The sequence below is a fragment of the Rhipicephalus sanguineus genome, chromosome 6 (genome assembly GCF_013339695.2).
Source record: "Rhipicephalus sanguineus isolate Rsan-2018 chromosome 6, BIME_Rsan_1.4, whole genome shotgun sequence".
Taxonomy (NCBI): Eukaryota; Metazoa; Arthropoda; class Arachnida; order Ixodida; family Ixodidae; genus Rhipicephalus; species Rhipicephalus sanguineus.
The window spans coordinates 159,385,960-159,402,452 of record NC_051181.1 but is presented as its reverse complement, the minus strand read 5'-3'; the positions used below and the strand labels follow the sequence as shown (position 1 = coordinate 159,402,452).

At 47.6% G+C, this 16,493-nt stretch overlaps 1 protein-coding gene across 5 annotated transcripts in view; it reads right to left on the bottom strand.

Annotated features, from left to right (window-relative positions):
• Positions 1 to 1,200: 1,200 nt before the first annotated feature.
• LOC119396898 (hairy/enhancer-of-split related with YRPW motif-like protein) overlaps positions 1,201 to 16,493 on the bottom strand; it is a 62,196-nt gene continuing 46,903 nt past the window's right edge. Inside the window, exons 2-7 of one of the 5 annotated variants that reach the window (XM_049417272.1) lie at positions 4,487 to 4,554; positions 4,200 to 4,425; positions 3,707 to 3,808; positions 3,245 to 3,332; positions 2,999 to 3,178; positions 1,201 to 2,578 (exon numbers count right to left, since the gene is read on the bottom strand). In XM_049417272.1, the coding sequence (XP_049273229.1) occupies positions 1,863 to 2,578; positions 2,999 to 3,178; positions 3,245 to 3,332; positions 3,707 to 3,808; positions 4,200 to 4,425; positions 4,487 to 4,533 (1,359 nt within the window). In that variant the 5' untranslated portion in view covers positions 4,534 to 4,554 and the 3' untranslated portion in view covers positions 1,201 to 1,862. Of the gene's footprint in view, positions 2,579 to 2,998; positions 3,179 to 3,244; positions 3,333 to 3,706; positions 3,809 to 4,199; positions 4,426 to 4,486; positions 4,644 to 16,493 lie in introns of those variants that run through there. The other 4 variants (XM_037664264.2, XM_037664265.2, XM_049417273.1 and 1 more) reach the window with 4 other exon arrangements.

Sequence of the window (16,493 nt, the reverse complement as noted above, 5' to 3'; positions counted from 1 at the left end):
GCACTACTGGACAAGCTCCTCCACGGTTGATCCATGCGCGCTTTTTTCACTGCATTATGCATCATCTCTAAAAGAGTAAGTAAACTTCTTTTCCTCGAGTTTTGCTTTTTTAGTTTCAGACTGGAATGGACGGAAGGGGGTAAAGGTTTCGGATCGCAAAGGGCCAGTTAATGTGTTTAAAAGCCTTGCTTAACAAGTTTCTAAAGAACGCCATTTTTGCTATTTCCAGCACCTATATCCAATATTTCTGTACTATAACCAATTTACACCACAGCTGTGAACATATGGTATGAAAAGCACTTGCGTTGTCTGCGCCTGCAGATTTCAAATCTTTTTTAAGGCTATCGGAAATTACTTGCAAATGAGTGCCAAACAAACACAGTTACCTTTTTTTAGGCATTAGTGGTAAGGACTTGATGACTTAATTAAAAGAGGGGAGAAATTCATCTTTGAAGCAGCACTATTAGACTTTGACTAAGATGGTACAAACACACAGGACGAGCATGTTTTTACCTTCAGCGCTGCTTCAAGGATGCATTTGTACCAACTAGCCCAACTTTCTATTTTAGAGGGGAAAAATACTTGTCTAGATCTAGGCTAATAGTAGAGCTGCTGATTATGTGCCTCGGCTTTTTTCGTCCAGCGTCATCACCCATCATGCACACTGAACTACCTGCTGTGGTAACTTGCAGGTAAGGAGTTGCTCTGCAATGCTTAAGGATGCAGTTCAGATTCCAGGCCATGGCAGCTGCATTTTTGTGGGGCAAAAGGCAGGAACATCTGTGTGCTTAAATTCAGGTACACATTAAAGAATCCCAGTAGGTCGGAATTAATCCAGAGCCCCCCCCCCACTACAGCATACCTCATTGTCATATTCCGGTTTTGGCACATAAAACCCAGAAATTATATCTTGCTCACGATTTCCTTCTCCAGTGTGGAGCACCTTGCTAAAGGAATGTGTCCAAGGCCACAACTCTGTCTTCTAAGCCTTCCTCTCTCAAGGCACAGTCTAAATTCTTTACAATTGAAGTCCTGTACAACAGAGCTAAAATAACAAGTTCTCCATGCACACGTGATAAACCGGCAAATTCTCAGAATCACCAGTAGCTGGTGACAAAGCTTGAGGTTGTATACTACATGGTAATTACCAGAAAGGCCACACATTGCGGGGGCAAGGAAGTGAAATAGAAAAGGACGAGATCCAACAGGGCTGCCTTTATTGGTGAACATGCACTCGCAAACAATAAACTCGGCAAACTCAACAACAGCATAAATAGGGAGCAATAAGTTAAACTGGTTTCCTCTCCAGGGACCAAAAATAAAATAAAATATGGGAACAGGAAGGCACAGGGCTAATGAACTGGACTAGCTTCTGCATTTTGTACAGAGTGCGGGGACTGCTTGCCTCACAGTGTTGATCAAGGCAACAAGGAATGCAGAGAAGAGGTGCATGCCTTGCGACTAACTTCGATGGCAAAACGCCTCCGAAGAAAAAATGTGAGAAGATGGTGTATGCAGGAAATGACTGGATGTTTCCTGCCCTGTCGAGATCTCTAGGACAGTGGCTGCCGCGTGCAGTGATGAACTTGTGCCCCCAAACTGAAAAAAACATTTATAAAGCTGTACAACCAACATTGTTGACTGTGTGTCTGTATGCAAATGCAACAGGGCCATGAAGCCCGTGGCTAGTTTGAAACAATGGTGGAGCTAATGCTTCAATGTGATCACACGTGTTCGGCCTGCCAAGAAGCGCCCTCTCTTTTGTTAGACATCTCTCCGGGCACTTGGGCTCCTCCTCAAAAGTCAAAACCTAGCCTGTGCACTCTGTACGCAACGCATCACCTAGAAGTGAGAGGTGTCCATCAGGCATAACCATTCGGCTCGCCCGTGCGGAGGCGCCAGGGGCACTGTGACCATGGGGGTGGTCCAAGAACACGTTGCCTGCCAAAGTGCACCGAGATGCTGACTGGGTGCAGAGGGCTGGGGTCATCGCCCATGCACGCAAAGGCGGGTCCAATGAGCGTGGGGTCGAGGGTCACGGGAATGTAGTATGCGCCCCGTGGGTGCAATGCAAACGCAGCAACACCGGGTGGCGCAGGGCTGCCGGCTGGCTCGGGGGGAACCTCGGGAGGAGGTGCCGATACTGTTAGTCTAGTAGGGCTCGGAGCAGGCGCCAGTGGTCCCTGGGTATGGGAGTGACGCCGCTGCTCTTCAACAGGGGTTGAATTCCGTTCAACGGTACCCCACTGGGCATCTTTGTGGAAGCGGTCCTTGATGTCATTTTTGAACTTGTAGGTCTCCTCACTCGGGGCTGGGGTCACAGACATAGGCTTTGGGAGTAGGTAGTCTGAGCGCCGCATGACCTCTTGTACACTGAGACCCGGATTCTGCAACATTTCTCTCAACTGACTGACAGAAGAGCAGGATGACGAGGACGAACATGAGTTGTCTGGGTGTGGGGCTGTCGGTTCCTGCTTTGGTTGGCGATCCGGGTTGTTTCTTAGCCGCTCAAGAAGAGGCTCGGGTTCTGTCGGAGTGTCCTCATCAGAAAGCATCAGGCCCGATGGAAAGCATGGCCCTGCAGGTTAATGAGCAAGTCACTAAAAACCACCCTTTCAACTGTGTTTCATGTCATGTTCTTACTTCAGCACTGTAAAAAGTTGTAATTTTAACCAACTACATAGTTGACTCACATTTGCTTTGCATGACGGTTTTATGTCGACAGTGCAACGTAACAAACGACATTGAAAAACATTGGACAACAATGTGGGAACAGAAACAAATAATGGCAATAACTGTTGACGGGATTAAGTATACGTGTTCTTGTATGAACAAACTTTTGCCGATTCTAAATAGCATAACTACAAGTATGACTAGTGATCTTTATTTGCATCAAGGCTATCATTCTTTGGCAGAATTTGCTCAATTGCAAGAATGGTCATTGCCTTGTGCCTCTGCCAGAGATTTGCATACCCCGCCTTTCTGTTGAGATGCTCACCAGCTCCAGAGATCTTGTCAAAGTGCTTCTGCAGGTGGGTAACCAGACGCAGGCACATGTCGTCTCCCGCGCCATCCAGATCCACAAGAAAGCGTGCCGTTTCCGAGAGACACTCCTGGAATCCCAGCCGGTATTGCAGCCGGTGATCGCTGTCCACCCTCTGGACTACCTCACAGGTGGCTGTGTTGGGGGAAAGCCGGCACTGCAGAAGGGAAGGATAACAGCAACGTGTGCACATTTACTTACTGGGGTCCTTGCAGGAGTGTGCCTGCAGGTGCCGCAGGTGTTTGATGGCCATCTCGATGATCTCAGTCTTCTCAATACGGCCTCTGCCCTGCAAATGAGGACACCAGGGAGGGTGAAGGCCCGAGGATGGCACGCTGCTAAGGACGGCCCACATGCGGCGCTCTCTCGGTGCTTTGGCGGGCAGCTGGGCAGATGCTTTATTTTGGACAAGAAACGTGTGACGACACAGACATTTACGTTTGGTGCCGGCCTAGGGGGCAGTGCATTCACTCGCTGCAAAAAAGGTCTCTCGCCGCACCTGTGCTGAGGCGCGCGCACTGCGACATAGAGCACACAGCTGCCGGACTTCACTGAGCGAGACGACACACAAGCGAGACAAGCATCTGAGCGGCCAATGCGCGAGGGGGCGCTCCATGTGGGCCGGTGGTAGCCCGTGGGTGCGCGCGCGAGTGCGGCAGCTACCTTCTTGAGGTAGACGGCTGGAATGAGGCGACTCAGGTCTGCCAGGCAGTTGTTCATGCGGTCTCGGCGCCGCTTTTCGATGATCCGGTGCGACATGGGGTCCTGCGTGCAGCCAAAGAGTTAGAAGCGGGACCGCCGGCGGCCCGGGCGGTGCCGGCATGCACGTGCGACCCGGAGGGGCGGCCCCCTATTTTCGGGGCGCACCCATTCCGAGCCGCGGGTGTCGAGTTTCGGCCACGTGAGCGCGCGACCTTGGCGCGGTGGGCGCAGGATCGATTCGTCTGACCGTCCCGGAAGAAGCGCCAAGGAGAGCCGGTCGCCGATGGCTCTCTCGCGCGAGCAGCCGCCACGTGACGGCGGCCGAGTCACGTGCGACGGCCTTCGGCGCGTCCTTGGCGCGACCGGGCGGCGGTAAACAAGTGGAGGAAGTGATAAAGTAAGAGAATATGCCCAGCAGCAGGGCGCGGCTGTTGGTCGCAGCAGCAGCACTCACTCTGCCGAAGCGGTGGTGCCCTCGATCCCAGTCCAAGCGGCGGGCTCCTGGGCGGGGGCGTCCGCAGCTTGGACTGCAATCCCGGGCACCACGTCTCCCGCAGAGGCTCGTCCAGGCCCTCCTGCTGGGCACACTCACCCGGGCGGCCTTCTTGCGGCCGAGCTCCTCGGCGTCCTCCAACATATCCTGGGGCCGCCGCCGCTCCAGGGCACAGAAGTTCAGGCTCCTGCGCGATCGCCAACCGAGCTCAGAACGCGGCCGCCGGCAAACGCGCGCACACTCCTCACCGCTGTTCCATTTTGAGCCGCAGCGCTTGCTCCCAGCCGGCGTCCATTGCGCTGCTGCTCGCGCCGCTCTACCGTGTGCCACGATAGCCAACCTGCGCTCTGCCGCCGCCGAGGTCTGCTGCGGCGCCGGTCACGCGGCGCGTCACGCCGCCGCTCACGTGCCAGCGCTGACGTCAACGCCTCACGCGACCCGCTGCGTGCGCCGGCGAGCGGAAACAGCGGCGCAGTCGGCCGCGCTCTCCCCCTCCGCGCCGGCAAAAGTGCGGTCGCGTGCACCTGCCTGCGTGCGTGCGCGCGCGCCCGTCCGCCCTTCACTTGCGCTGCGGCGACAGGTGGAGCCACCAACGGTGTCCTGCAATGGAGCCCTCGCCCACCGTGGCGGCATATGTTGCGGCAAAACAACGCACATATGTCGCCTGCCGCTTCTAAACTGCCGAGGCCGCGACGCGCGTATTTAACAGCTGTAGCCCGAATAATGGATTGCGTTCGCCCAGCACGTTCCCAGCCATTCATGAGCTCCTCGCCGCAGCCCTATTTGGACGGGGGGCGCGTGCCTGATTAGGCGCGCTCCTTATCTTCGCCCGAAGGCGAGCCACTTGGCGATATCGGCACGTCGGAATGAATCCAGACGTTTCTATGTACCCATTGTCGACAGGGCAATCCCCCAAACACGTGCGCGTGCTCAGACTTTTATTGTTATTTTTCGCCCACTCTTGCTGCTGAAGCCTAGTGATAAGCGGTTATTGCGCATCTCAAGAGATACAGCCAGCTGCTATAAAAGTAACGCGCAGACAGACCGGAAAAAACTCTCTCAAGAGCGACGCGCACACACCAGCTAGAAAAGCGCCGTCGCAGACGACTTCTACTGTGCGCATATATGTTCCGCTTACACCGCGCACACTTTTACAAATTATAAAAAAAAGAAAAATAAAGTGCTGCATTCAATGGTGCACTGAACTGCTTTTACAACAGGTGTCGGAACAGCGAAAACAAGAGCCGGTTGAAAAAAAAGAAAAAAAGGAAATGACGACTGGGTTATGCTCGGCTGCATAGTCGGGATTCAGGTCACTCGCTCAAATACCGGTGCGTACCACCACAAATATACGAAGAAAAACACTACATCCAATCAGCACCACGGTTTGAAACCCTTGTTTCACCTCTTTCTTTCTAGCTACTTATTCAGGTGTCATGCCATACAAATTTTGAAACCACCTCTACTGCAGATTTCGATTTATGCTCAGCCCTTACCCTGTCCCCTACGGCAGAGTATCCAGGTGGAATATGTGTCGCCCTCTCCTTTTCTCCTGGTCTTCTCTCTCTCGTACACTGCAGTTTACGCGCCGCCTTACATTACAAGCGACTAACACAAACAGCTGTAGCATCTTTGTATACGCTGCAGCCTACAGCTGGGTCTCGGCATACGCAATTCTATAAACGTATATCACCTCGTTTGCTTGATGAAAGTTAATCATTCCTCCAATGTGTGTGTGTGTGTGTGTGTGTGTGTGTGTGTGTGTGTGTGTGTGTGTGTGTGTGTGTGTGTGTGTGTGTGTGTGTGTGTGTGTGTGTGTGTGTGTGTGTGTGTGTTCCTTAGATCGGTGATTATATATATATAAGAAGTAATATGAAGTGTTGGCGCACGTACAAAAAAAAAAAACATTTATTCGACCGGAGGAGACCGGTCTCTTTCAAGAGAAAAGGCACTTCATATTACTTCTTTCTTTCTTTTTCTTTCTATCTATCTATCTATCTATCTATCTATCTATCTATCTATCTATCTATCTATCTATCTATCTATCTATCTATCTATCTATCTATCTATCTATCTATCTATCTATCTATCTATCTATCTATCTATCTGTCTGTCTGTCTGTCTGTCTGTCTGTCTGTCTGTCTGTCTGTCTGTCTGTCTGTCTGTCTGTCTGTCTGTCTGTCTGTCTGTCTGTCTGTCTGTCTGTCTGTCTGTCTGTTTGTCTATGTTTGTGTCTCTCATGGCACTTTCACGACAGTTTCCGACGCGCAGTAATTGCTGATGTGTTATAGAAAATCCTTGCGAGTGTAAATGGGACACACAGGAGTGCCACAGTTGGCGGAATATTCCGCTGCGAATTCATAGCGGAGTACAATAAAACCGACACAGAAATCAGGGTTGAGCGACGAGGCCCTCAAAACCCAAATAAAAGCGCTCCGCGCGGAAGCTCGCATCAGTGTCGGCGGCTTGCGGGAGACAAATGTCAATCGTTGCCATTTTGGTTTTCGACATCAGAGTTGGTCTCTGGACTAGTTCTTGCTAACAACAGAGCACTGAAAGATGGCTAAATTTGAAGCACACACCAGCGGTACATGCGTCTACAAAACCATGCAGTTCTTATTTATTTATTTATTTTTCATCACAGCCGTATTTTGACGACCCAGTAAACAAAATTGAGCAGGAATACGGTCTTCATTGGAGAATCAAACATGACCTGAGGGAACTACAGCGAATCATGATTTGTAGAGCGGATCTTATGGTCTGCTGTACAACTCATGATTTTTTTTTTTTTTTTGACCTCGTGGGGGGAAACTTTGTGGTGGGCTAAAATTAAATTCTGGGATTTTACGCGCCAAAATGCGATATTTGCTCGCTACATTCATAATTACTTTTTCTGTCGCGGCGTATACATCTTAAGATCTTGACTAGAGACAATAATCACGGCGGTAATTACAGAAAGTAAAGTAATTAACATTTTAATTAGAGGAGACAGGCTGTCCAGTCAAACGGGAGAATTCAAGTACTCCCTGGGAAAAGTCCATTGCCGCTTCGAGATTTACTGAAAGCGGCCGCTGGTAATTTTTGTGGAGTGATCGGCGAAACCGAAGCGCCAAATATGGCAACTGCTATGACCTTGCAGACGCCCAAAATGGCGACACTGTTTCTGACAACGATTGCGGCGGTGTTATTCTTCGGCATTCGTTAACCTACGTACATGCGCAATGCGTGCTTTCATGGCAAGCCCGCGCACCCACGAAGCGAAGTAGATCGATGGCTGACAACGATGCTCGCTCATTCTGGCCGCCAGCTATCGCGCTGATCCAGCAGCTATAGCAGTTCCCTTAATCAGTAAAGCAGCTATAAGAAACCGGCCTTTACTACTTCTTTTTGTTTTTTTGCGTTATGAAATCATAGCAGTGTTTCCTATCCTGCACACGTTAATGAAACCGCCGCGTGCTCAGCAACTTATTATTTCCGGTTTTCCGAATATTCATAAAAATCGTTCTAAAAAATAGAAATCGATGGTTCTTTATATATATATATATATATCCTACTGAAACGTTCCGTATGCCATTCCAATAATTCCATATGTTTCCATACGGAATCCATACGTTTTCCATACGTTTTCCATATATTTCCGTAACATTCTTACGGAAACATACGGAATTATTGGAATGGTATACGGAACGTTTCAGTAGGGTATATATATATATATATATATATATATATATATATATATATTATTTTAGCGTAAAATACGTGCGACTAGGGCTTGTTCACGCGGTTCAGCTGCATGACAGTTCGCAACATTGCATTGCATAAACTCGCTGCTGGCAAAAACGCGTGGTTATAATATGTGCATTACTTTCCTAATATCTTGTATATGTGTGACACAGTAAAATAGTTTTAGAGTCCAAAATATGCTAGCAACCTTTTTCTCGTTTTTAAGGTGTGTAAACAACGGTACATATTCCCAACGTATATAAATATCTCAGCCGAAATGCGGAAACCTTTGTGAACCGCTGGAGTCATCAGGCCTCCTCTTCGTCTACTCAGTCGTTTCACCCCGTAAAGTTGGACATGACGTGGGAATGCACAGCTCAGAAATTAATTTGTGGCTTCGTGTTTTAATATTAATTCGAAGCGCACCGAAGACGTGGACAATGGAAGTGGACAGGACAGCGCTTACGGCGCCATTGTCCGCGTCTTCGGTGCGGACCTAACGACGATAGGGGTCCCCTGAACGTCTATCAACTAGCCCAACTCGTCATTTTGTTTTAAATTGTAAGTTTAGCATCGTAGAAGTGCGCAGCAGGTCACCTAGGCGAGTTGGCCGATGTTCAGGTGTATAGACACCTGCTTTCCTTTTTTTTCCTTGTATTTTTGCAATCAATAACAATGCGCGTTTTTCGTCACGGAAATTCCGAGTTGTAGGAGCGGCGTTTTGATTGGAGTTCTTCGGCTGCGCAGACGACGGGCAACAACAGACTAGCTCGGTCGTCTACCTTATCGCAGACAATGGCCAGCGTAGATAGCGACCGCCGTGCAGCGGTGCCACGAAGCGGGTCACCCGACGACAGGGCAACAGATACACCCGGCCACAGGGCGCACTGACATAACGACAATATCTCGTGTTTGACGTTCCCCAAAAACAACCGCGCTTTGCATCCACGTTGCGCGGAGGTGTCTTCGAGTGCGCTGGGTCGATAAGCACGGTTTGGCTTTGCGACGATTCCTAGAGGCAGACCATCAGCAGCGTATACGCACGTCACACCGTATACGTATACGCAGCTGGCACGTTAAACCCACGTATACGCAGAGTTTTAGTGCCGGGGTCCCCTAGCCGTTGCGTCCGTGCGTTCTTGCGTCCTGTTGTACATTACCCGCTTTCTTCTGTTCGACAGCCGCACCCATAAGGAGAGCAAAGGAACGCGAAGGACTGCCTACGCAAGCCCCTTGGCGGCCCGGGCATAAACTCTCCATTTGAGAGCTTTAGCGCTGGGGACCCAAAGCGGCTTACGTACGTAAGTCCTCTGGGACGTTCCTTAGTATACTCTCCACGGGTGCGGCTGGAAGTACAGAGGAACGCGAGAGCGTGCGTATACTCAAGCGGATTGAGGTCACCGGCACTAAAACTTTCTAATAGAGAGTTTTAGTGCAGGGAACTTGAGTCCTGCGAAGATCCCATACCTGCTTTGAGGTTTCCAAAATGCGGCCGCTGGTAATTTTTTGCTTAGTGATGGAATCCGACTAATTTCGCCTCCGTTTATCTACTTCGCTTCGTGGGTGCGCGGGCTGCGCTTGCCACGATGGCACTCATGGCGCACATAGGCTAAGGAATGCAGAAAAACTAACGCCACTGCAATTGCTGTCGGAAACAGTGACGTCGTTCTGGGCGTCTGCAGGGGTATGACAGTTGCGTTCTTTGGCGCTTCGTGTTCGCCGGCAAATTTGACCGAATTTAATTCATCACCCCACAGAAATTACTGCCACGCGCTATTTGGAAATCTCATAGCGGCAATGGGCTCTTCGCTAGAATGGCTTCATTTCTCCCATTTAATCCGAACTCCCGTCTCCGACATTTAAAAGGTTAACTACTTTAATTCCTAAATTTAATGCCGTAATTAGTGTCCCTAATCATCGTACAATGTCTGCCGGCGCAGATACTTACAGTAATTATGAAGGTAGCCAGGAAATATCGCATTTCCCTGATTTCTTCGTATTTTAGGACACATTTCTGGAAACGCCCTGCATAGTCCCCACCCATTCACCACCTCACGCGACCAATAAATTACCAATCTTGCACGTCAGTAGCTCCATAAAGTGCTCACCCCTGTAATTTCTGTCTACGGGTTAAAAAATAATCTCGCTGCTATTAACGACCCCAGCTATACGACGTCCAGCTCCTGGCAGTCCAGAAGGCCCGTGAGAGGGCGGATAGACTCGGCCTCCCCGTCCCGACATGGGACTAGCCGTGAGTTGGATACTCTTCCCTCCGGACCAAATAAATGTCTTTTCTCTCTCTCTCTCAGGTACATAATGAAAATTTGAGCGCGGGCTTTGAAGCGTGCGTTCGGGAGCTACAGAAGCAGGGGGTCCCCTTGGTCAACGGGAACAGAAGGGGGTGGGGAAGGTGGCTCAGCCCCATCTTCCAATAATAACCTGCAACTTCTATTGTCATCATGCATGACATACCCAATATCTACGCCGACTGTGCGATCGTCGCACAAAGGAACGTCACCCGCTTCTGAATATGTTAAGAATTCGTGCAGTAAACCTAAACATTGCCTTCTTACTCGACGTATCATCTATGCCAGCAGTGCACACTATTATGTTCATGTTCTATTACATTATCATAAAAAAATCAGCTATCAGAGTATCAGAGGGAAGGACAGCTGGTCCCTGAATCATTGCTACAATTTTTTTACCCCGCAAACACCCAAACGACACTCAGTAGCGGTGTCCAGGAGCACAGCCAAAGCGTGGCGCACCGCGCATGTGCAATCCCCAGTCCCGCCATTCTTCACAACTTCCCTCCGTCGTACGATACTTGGCACAAAACGGTGCAACACAATGGCTGGAGTTACTGTACATGGCTCTGAACTTTCTAACAGCAGCTAGAGTCGCTAGAGAAATAAGACTTGAGCCCAACAATATAATAACAAAAACGACGCTTTACTGACAAAAACTAGCCCAACAATTCGCTATTTCAAGGGGCCCTGCAACACTTTTCCAAGTAGCCATCGAATAGTTTCATTAAAGGAGTTTACTGCCTCACGAATTGACCGCCGCAAAAATTTTGAGAATCCGTCAAGTACCAGCGGAGTTGGAGGTTTGTCGCACGCTGTCATTGCTTTCTCTCTTCTCCCACCCCGACGAGCGCGCTGGAAGCTAAGCAGGAAAGAAGTTACGTCACTCGCGCGTCATGATTTTGAGCACTTTGTCTTGTTTTCGTCGAGCGCGCGGCTTACTTTCAGTGTGATCGCGAGCGCGGGCACGCGGCGGCCACGGTAACTATGCAGCTCACGATGCTGAAATTGGCCAATGGCCGTGAATTTGGGTATATGGCGCGGTCATTTGGGTATATGACGTCATTTATAGAAAGAAGAGGGAGCGATTTCTAGCCGACTTTGAGAATTAATAGTAAACTCCAGGCCGCAATGCTGCGCTATAGTGATTGGCTCACGTGTTCTCAGGAGCCTCGACTACCGATCGGCAGCATTTTCTGACCATTATGAAAAAGTGTTGCATGGCCCCTTTAAATAAAGTCGTTGCTTGTTAGTAGGGGCGAGTACAGTGTGGCCCTGCCACATGCCTGCTTAGTGACTCTCGAGACGTCAACTGTCAGTAAAGTGAATTTGAAGTTTCGAAAGTGGAATCTGCATGATGCCTGACTACTACTGTTTTTCAGTAATCCCATAATGCCGAGCAAACATTACTCAAGGCTCTCTGCATAACTTCAATGCATGCAAATTATCTCAGTATGGTTGGTTTGCCCTCTGCCACAAATCACTTCAGCAGCAACTGGGGTTGTGTGAATTAGTTGGACTGGTATTTAATTCTGCCTTCACACAGGAGCAATCCTTAGGCCAATGTTACAGCTACTGAGTACTAGTGTTCACTACTGCATCTACTAAAATGTTCCTTTGCAACGACATTAACCTCATACTAAACACAATAGCAAACAGGCAAATAGCAAAGGAGGTACACTATCTGTGTCATGAAAAGTGCTGCCAAGCAAGAAAACCTCTGCATGCACATGCACGCATACACGAATTAAAAGGCCTCGTTCTCCATAGCCCGAAGTAGGTGCATAAGGGTTGCATGCAGCTGCCACCTGTGCACTCCCAAATCCAGTGTGCAGCTAGATACACAAGAAGAATATAAACAACAAGAATGCACTGGCAGAGCGCAACATGAGTTAATCGTAAGCGAGCATGCTCCATTTGACAGGAAAGCCTAGAGTCACTCATCCCAGCTGCCTGCTCTGTTCCTTGTTGCCAAGGGCTCACATCAGAGCTCTCAAAAACTGTGGTGGAGAGAGTTATAGCGCTAAGCTAAGGACCATAGGTGTGCACACCGAAGGGGGGGGGGGGGGGGGCAAAATCTGCCATGTACTTGACTTAGTGGGGGAGGGGGCACTGTGATGAAACTTCACCCCCTGATGGGGAACCCTGCGCATGCCTATGCTAAAGACGACGGACTCTGTGACAAAGACAAGCGCTAACTTCCAACAGAGTTTATTATGCCAGACCATGGAAATAAGTCGACAAAATATAGGAACATGTGAAAAAAGAAGAGATGATGCTAAGCAACGAAAAAAAGACAACATACAAACAATAAACTAAAAAATAATGCTATCACTTGGTTCGTGCGCCACTGCCTCCAATAAAACCGATTTGCCTTCAGAGGGGGACACAGATTGGTGCTTGTTATTGTCACTCACTAAGTCCATCGTCATTTCAGTGCTCGTCTTATCGTCCTTAGCCTTGTGCTATAGCTCTCGCCACCAGATAGGACCTGTCAACTAGCTCAATGTACCACTCACTCATAAACCATCTCATGGATACAGGCAGTCAGTGCGGCTTCAGCACTGATACTGAACACAAATGTTTTGCCCTCAGAGACTCAGAGGCCAATATGCCCTCAGAAACATGTCAATCTACCAGTCCTTCCCTTACCCTGCCACCTCTTAAATAAGAAGCTCAATGGCATAAATTGGATTTGTACAAAAGCACACATTGGATTGAAGGAGTGCTAAAACACAAGAGAATGATTCTTAACCCTTTCACTACCACAAAGAAAGAAGAAAATTGTACCAAATTTACTGCAAATTTTTTTTCCCACTCAATTTGTAGAGCTTTTTTTTCTGAATAAAAGGGTACCATTCTTTCAATTCAATGGGATTCCTTTATTTCACTAATTGCATGAAAAAAGATAACTGGAAGATGGCTCCATTGCATGGCAATACAATGAGAGATGGCTATAAAATGAAAGCTGAGACACAAATGGCGCAACATGGACAAGTGTGGCCATCTAGTGTCGAGAAACACAGCTGTGACGAGTGTAGTCGCCATTGGTTCCATGTGGGACCAATTTTTGTTGATGATAAGTATAGTCGTCATTGGCCATTTTGGTACAAAATCTCATGACGACTATATTCGTCAACGGGAGCGAAAGGGTTAAAACCACTGACAGTGAAAGTTTTGTTTGTGACTTTTTTTACAATAAGTTGTAGCTCAGTGTCTGGTAATCCTGAAACTGAATCGTAAATGCTCTAACGCATCGTATAATTAATGCTAGCATTGTTAATTGAGAACAATTTTGCATCATACCATAAAAAACTAGCGCCCTACAGCGGGGGAGTGCCTCAGATCATGTGCACTCAAGCTTTGGTGCCGTTGAAAGCACAGTTTTCAAATCGGGGCCCCGTGCACGGTAAAGAATGAAACAATGCGGGTGCTTCGGTATTGTTAAGCACGTGCCCCCTCACCCCCCCCCCTTCCCCAAGAAAAAAGAAAGCATTCCTCGCCAAAGCAGCCAGAACTACGTTGAGAGCAGCCCGACAATAGAGTGAGAGGGTTGACGAATAATAGTCCTCGACGGGTGCCAGTCGTGGTATTGTGCACGCCCCGCAAATCTTTTCTGACGTTGACTATACTCGCTTTACTCGTGGAACGTCACGCGGGGTCTCGGTCTACGTCATACCAGTGGCAATGTTGCGAGGTGCTGCCAACTCAGATGAGCACTCATGCTTGCTTAAAAACCAAACTAAAATATCCTAAAGGCAACGTCCGGAACTAATAATTGGTCCGAAGTAACCATGTATACAGGAGAATCAAACAACACCGACGCCTTGAGGTGTCAATTTTGATGTCAGGGGTCCTTTAACAAAGGCAAAGGTTAGGAAACACAGGGTGCTGTAACTCTGCAAGGCCCAAGCACCATTCCAAACAAGAAGTCATTTGTGGAAACAAGTATAATAGCAAATTATTTGGGGCACTCTGACGATTGCCTCATTAAAAACAAAAAGCACTCAGAATATTTGGGTCATTATTAATGCAAAAAATAAAAGCAAGTCGGAAATGTTCCAGTACTCCCTCGAGATCTTTCTGCGAGAGACCTCTGCCCTTTAGATAGATGAGTGATTAGGCTGACGACATTAAATCTACATACACCGCTGTTATTGATGAGCATCTTGTATTCTGCTGTATTGTTGGCTCACTCCTTAACCAAGTTCGTGTTGAAATGCTCCTTGTTTTATTCACTCCACTTCTCATGCCATCCAGCATGACCGAGTCAATCGTTGCTGCCCTCTTGCTTATATTAGCTCTCGTGTCATGTGGGCAAACAAACTCAAGTCTTCTCTCTCGAAACTTTGCCAATGTCTGCAGCTCTGACCTAGTCCGCACAGCTTTCCTCAAACCTTCTTATCTCAAGAATGGCGAATATGAAACAAACTGACACATAGTAGTTTATGATAATCATTTGAAGGCTTCTGTCTTATTGTATGATAGCCATTCAGAAAAAAAGAAATCACAGTTTTCAGACAAACTGCTAACCCTCGCATAGTGTGTTTCTTTTGCCATCTAATGGCATGTTCGTTAGTCATTGAACTAGTACTTCAGACCTGTTGAACCGAACATTTGAGAAATGTGCCTGCTCGATTTCAGTGAAAGTGAGAACGAAAGGCCTTTACATATCTCAAAAAGAAACTTGGAAAACCCTCCCAGAGGCTTTACAGCTGTTAACATAGAGCAAATTTAAGAAAATTCTGTGGTAGACTGCTAGGGCTTATAGCACTATGGTGGCAATACAAACCCATTACAAGTTAATGTTAACATAGAGCAAGTGTAAGAAAATTCTGTGGTAGACTGCTAGGGCTTATAGCACTATGGTGGCAATACCAACCTATTACAAGTTAATGTTAACATAAAGCAAGTGCCAGAAAATTCTGTGGTAGACTGCTAGGGCTTATAGCACTATGGTGGCAATACAAACCTATTACAAGTTAATGTTAACATAGAGCAAGTGTAAGAAAATTCTGTGGTAGACTGATAGGGCTTATAGCACTGTGGTGGCAATACAAGCCTATTACAAGTTAATGTTAACATAGAGCAAGTGTAAGAAAATTCTGTGGTAGACTGCTAGGGCTTATAGCACTGTGGTGGCAATACAAGCCTATTACAAGTTGTATGAGCCAAAACTAATGCACTTAACCAACATGGCAGCTTGGACTTGTTGGTATGCCGTTGTAAAGCAAAGATTTTGAATAGCACAAGATCCTTATTCGTGGAAAAGAGCGATTAATTGGCTTTCAATGTCAGCCTTTAAAGAAAGTCAACACTTTTCATGAATTTTCTTGGAGTGATTGAGCCCAAGTAAGGGGAAACGAAATATGTGCAGCTGTATAAAGTACAAAATAGAAAACAAGTCTCCTGCCAGCACTGCTGCACCTGACTTGTGCAATATATACGTTTATGGTACAAAAAATAAGCATAGACAGGAAGGACACAGTTCAAATACTACTTATGTTGTCTAAAATGTGGTGCCGCACATTTTTTTCTGTTCCATTGAAGGGTTATATATAAGAAAGTTTTTACATCTGTTTATGTATGTGGCATTTAAAAGTTTAACACGACAAAACATCTAATTTATGAAGCAGAAAAACTATTATATATGCCTTTAGATATATACTATATACATACAGTAGACTCTCAGTAAATGGAAATCTCTTAAATGGAACTGCTGCTTAACCCCCTTAACTGCTTTGGACGAGCAGAGCTCGTCCTAGCGGAATAGGTACTCCCCTCTAGCGTTCAGGGCAAGAGGCGCTCTTCTACAGCTTAGATTGCGTGTAATCCACCAGATGGCAGCATTTACTTGGCAATTTATTTTTCTCTTGCGGAAAGAGCGCGGTTTTTGTATGAAAAGATGGCTTGCGGTGGCGGGCACCTATGCATAACTGGCTCGTCAACACGAAAAGAGGCTTTTCGTTTTCGTCATCTTCTTCGAGTGATGATCATTCGGGATACAGATGTTTATCTTGTGTCCGGAAGTGAAGACAGCGAAGGTGGTGAATTGAGCATCTCCTCCAGTGATGATGAAAACAGCTCAGAAGCGAACATCGCGAGTGCTCGCCAGTGGATCCTGCTTGATGCGGGCAATCCTCCTGTGAAGCCTCCTCGCTTTCCATTCTTGGTCATTCCAGGCAAGACTTTCAACCTGTCATTGCCAGATGACCTTATGGAATAT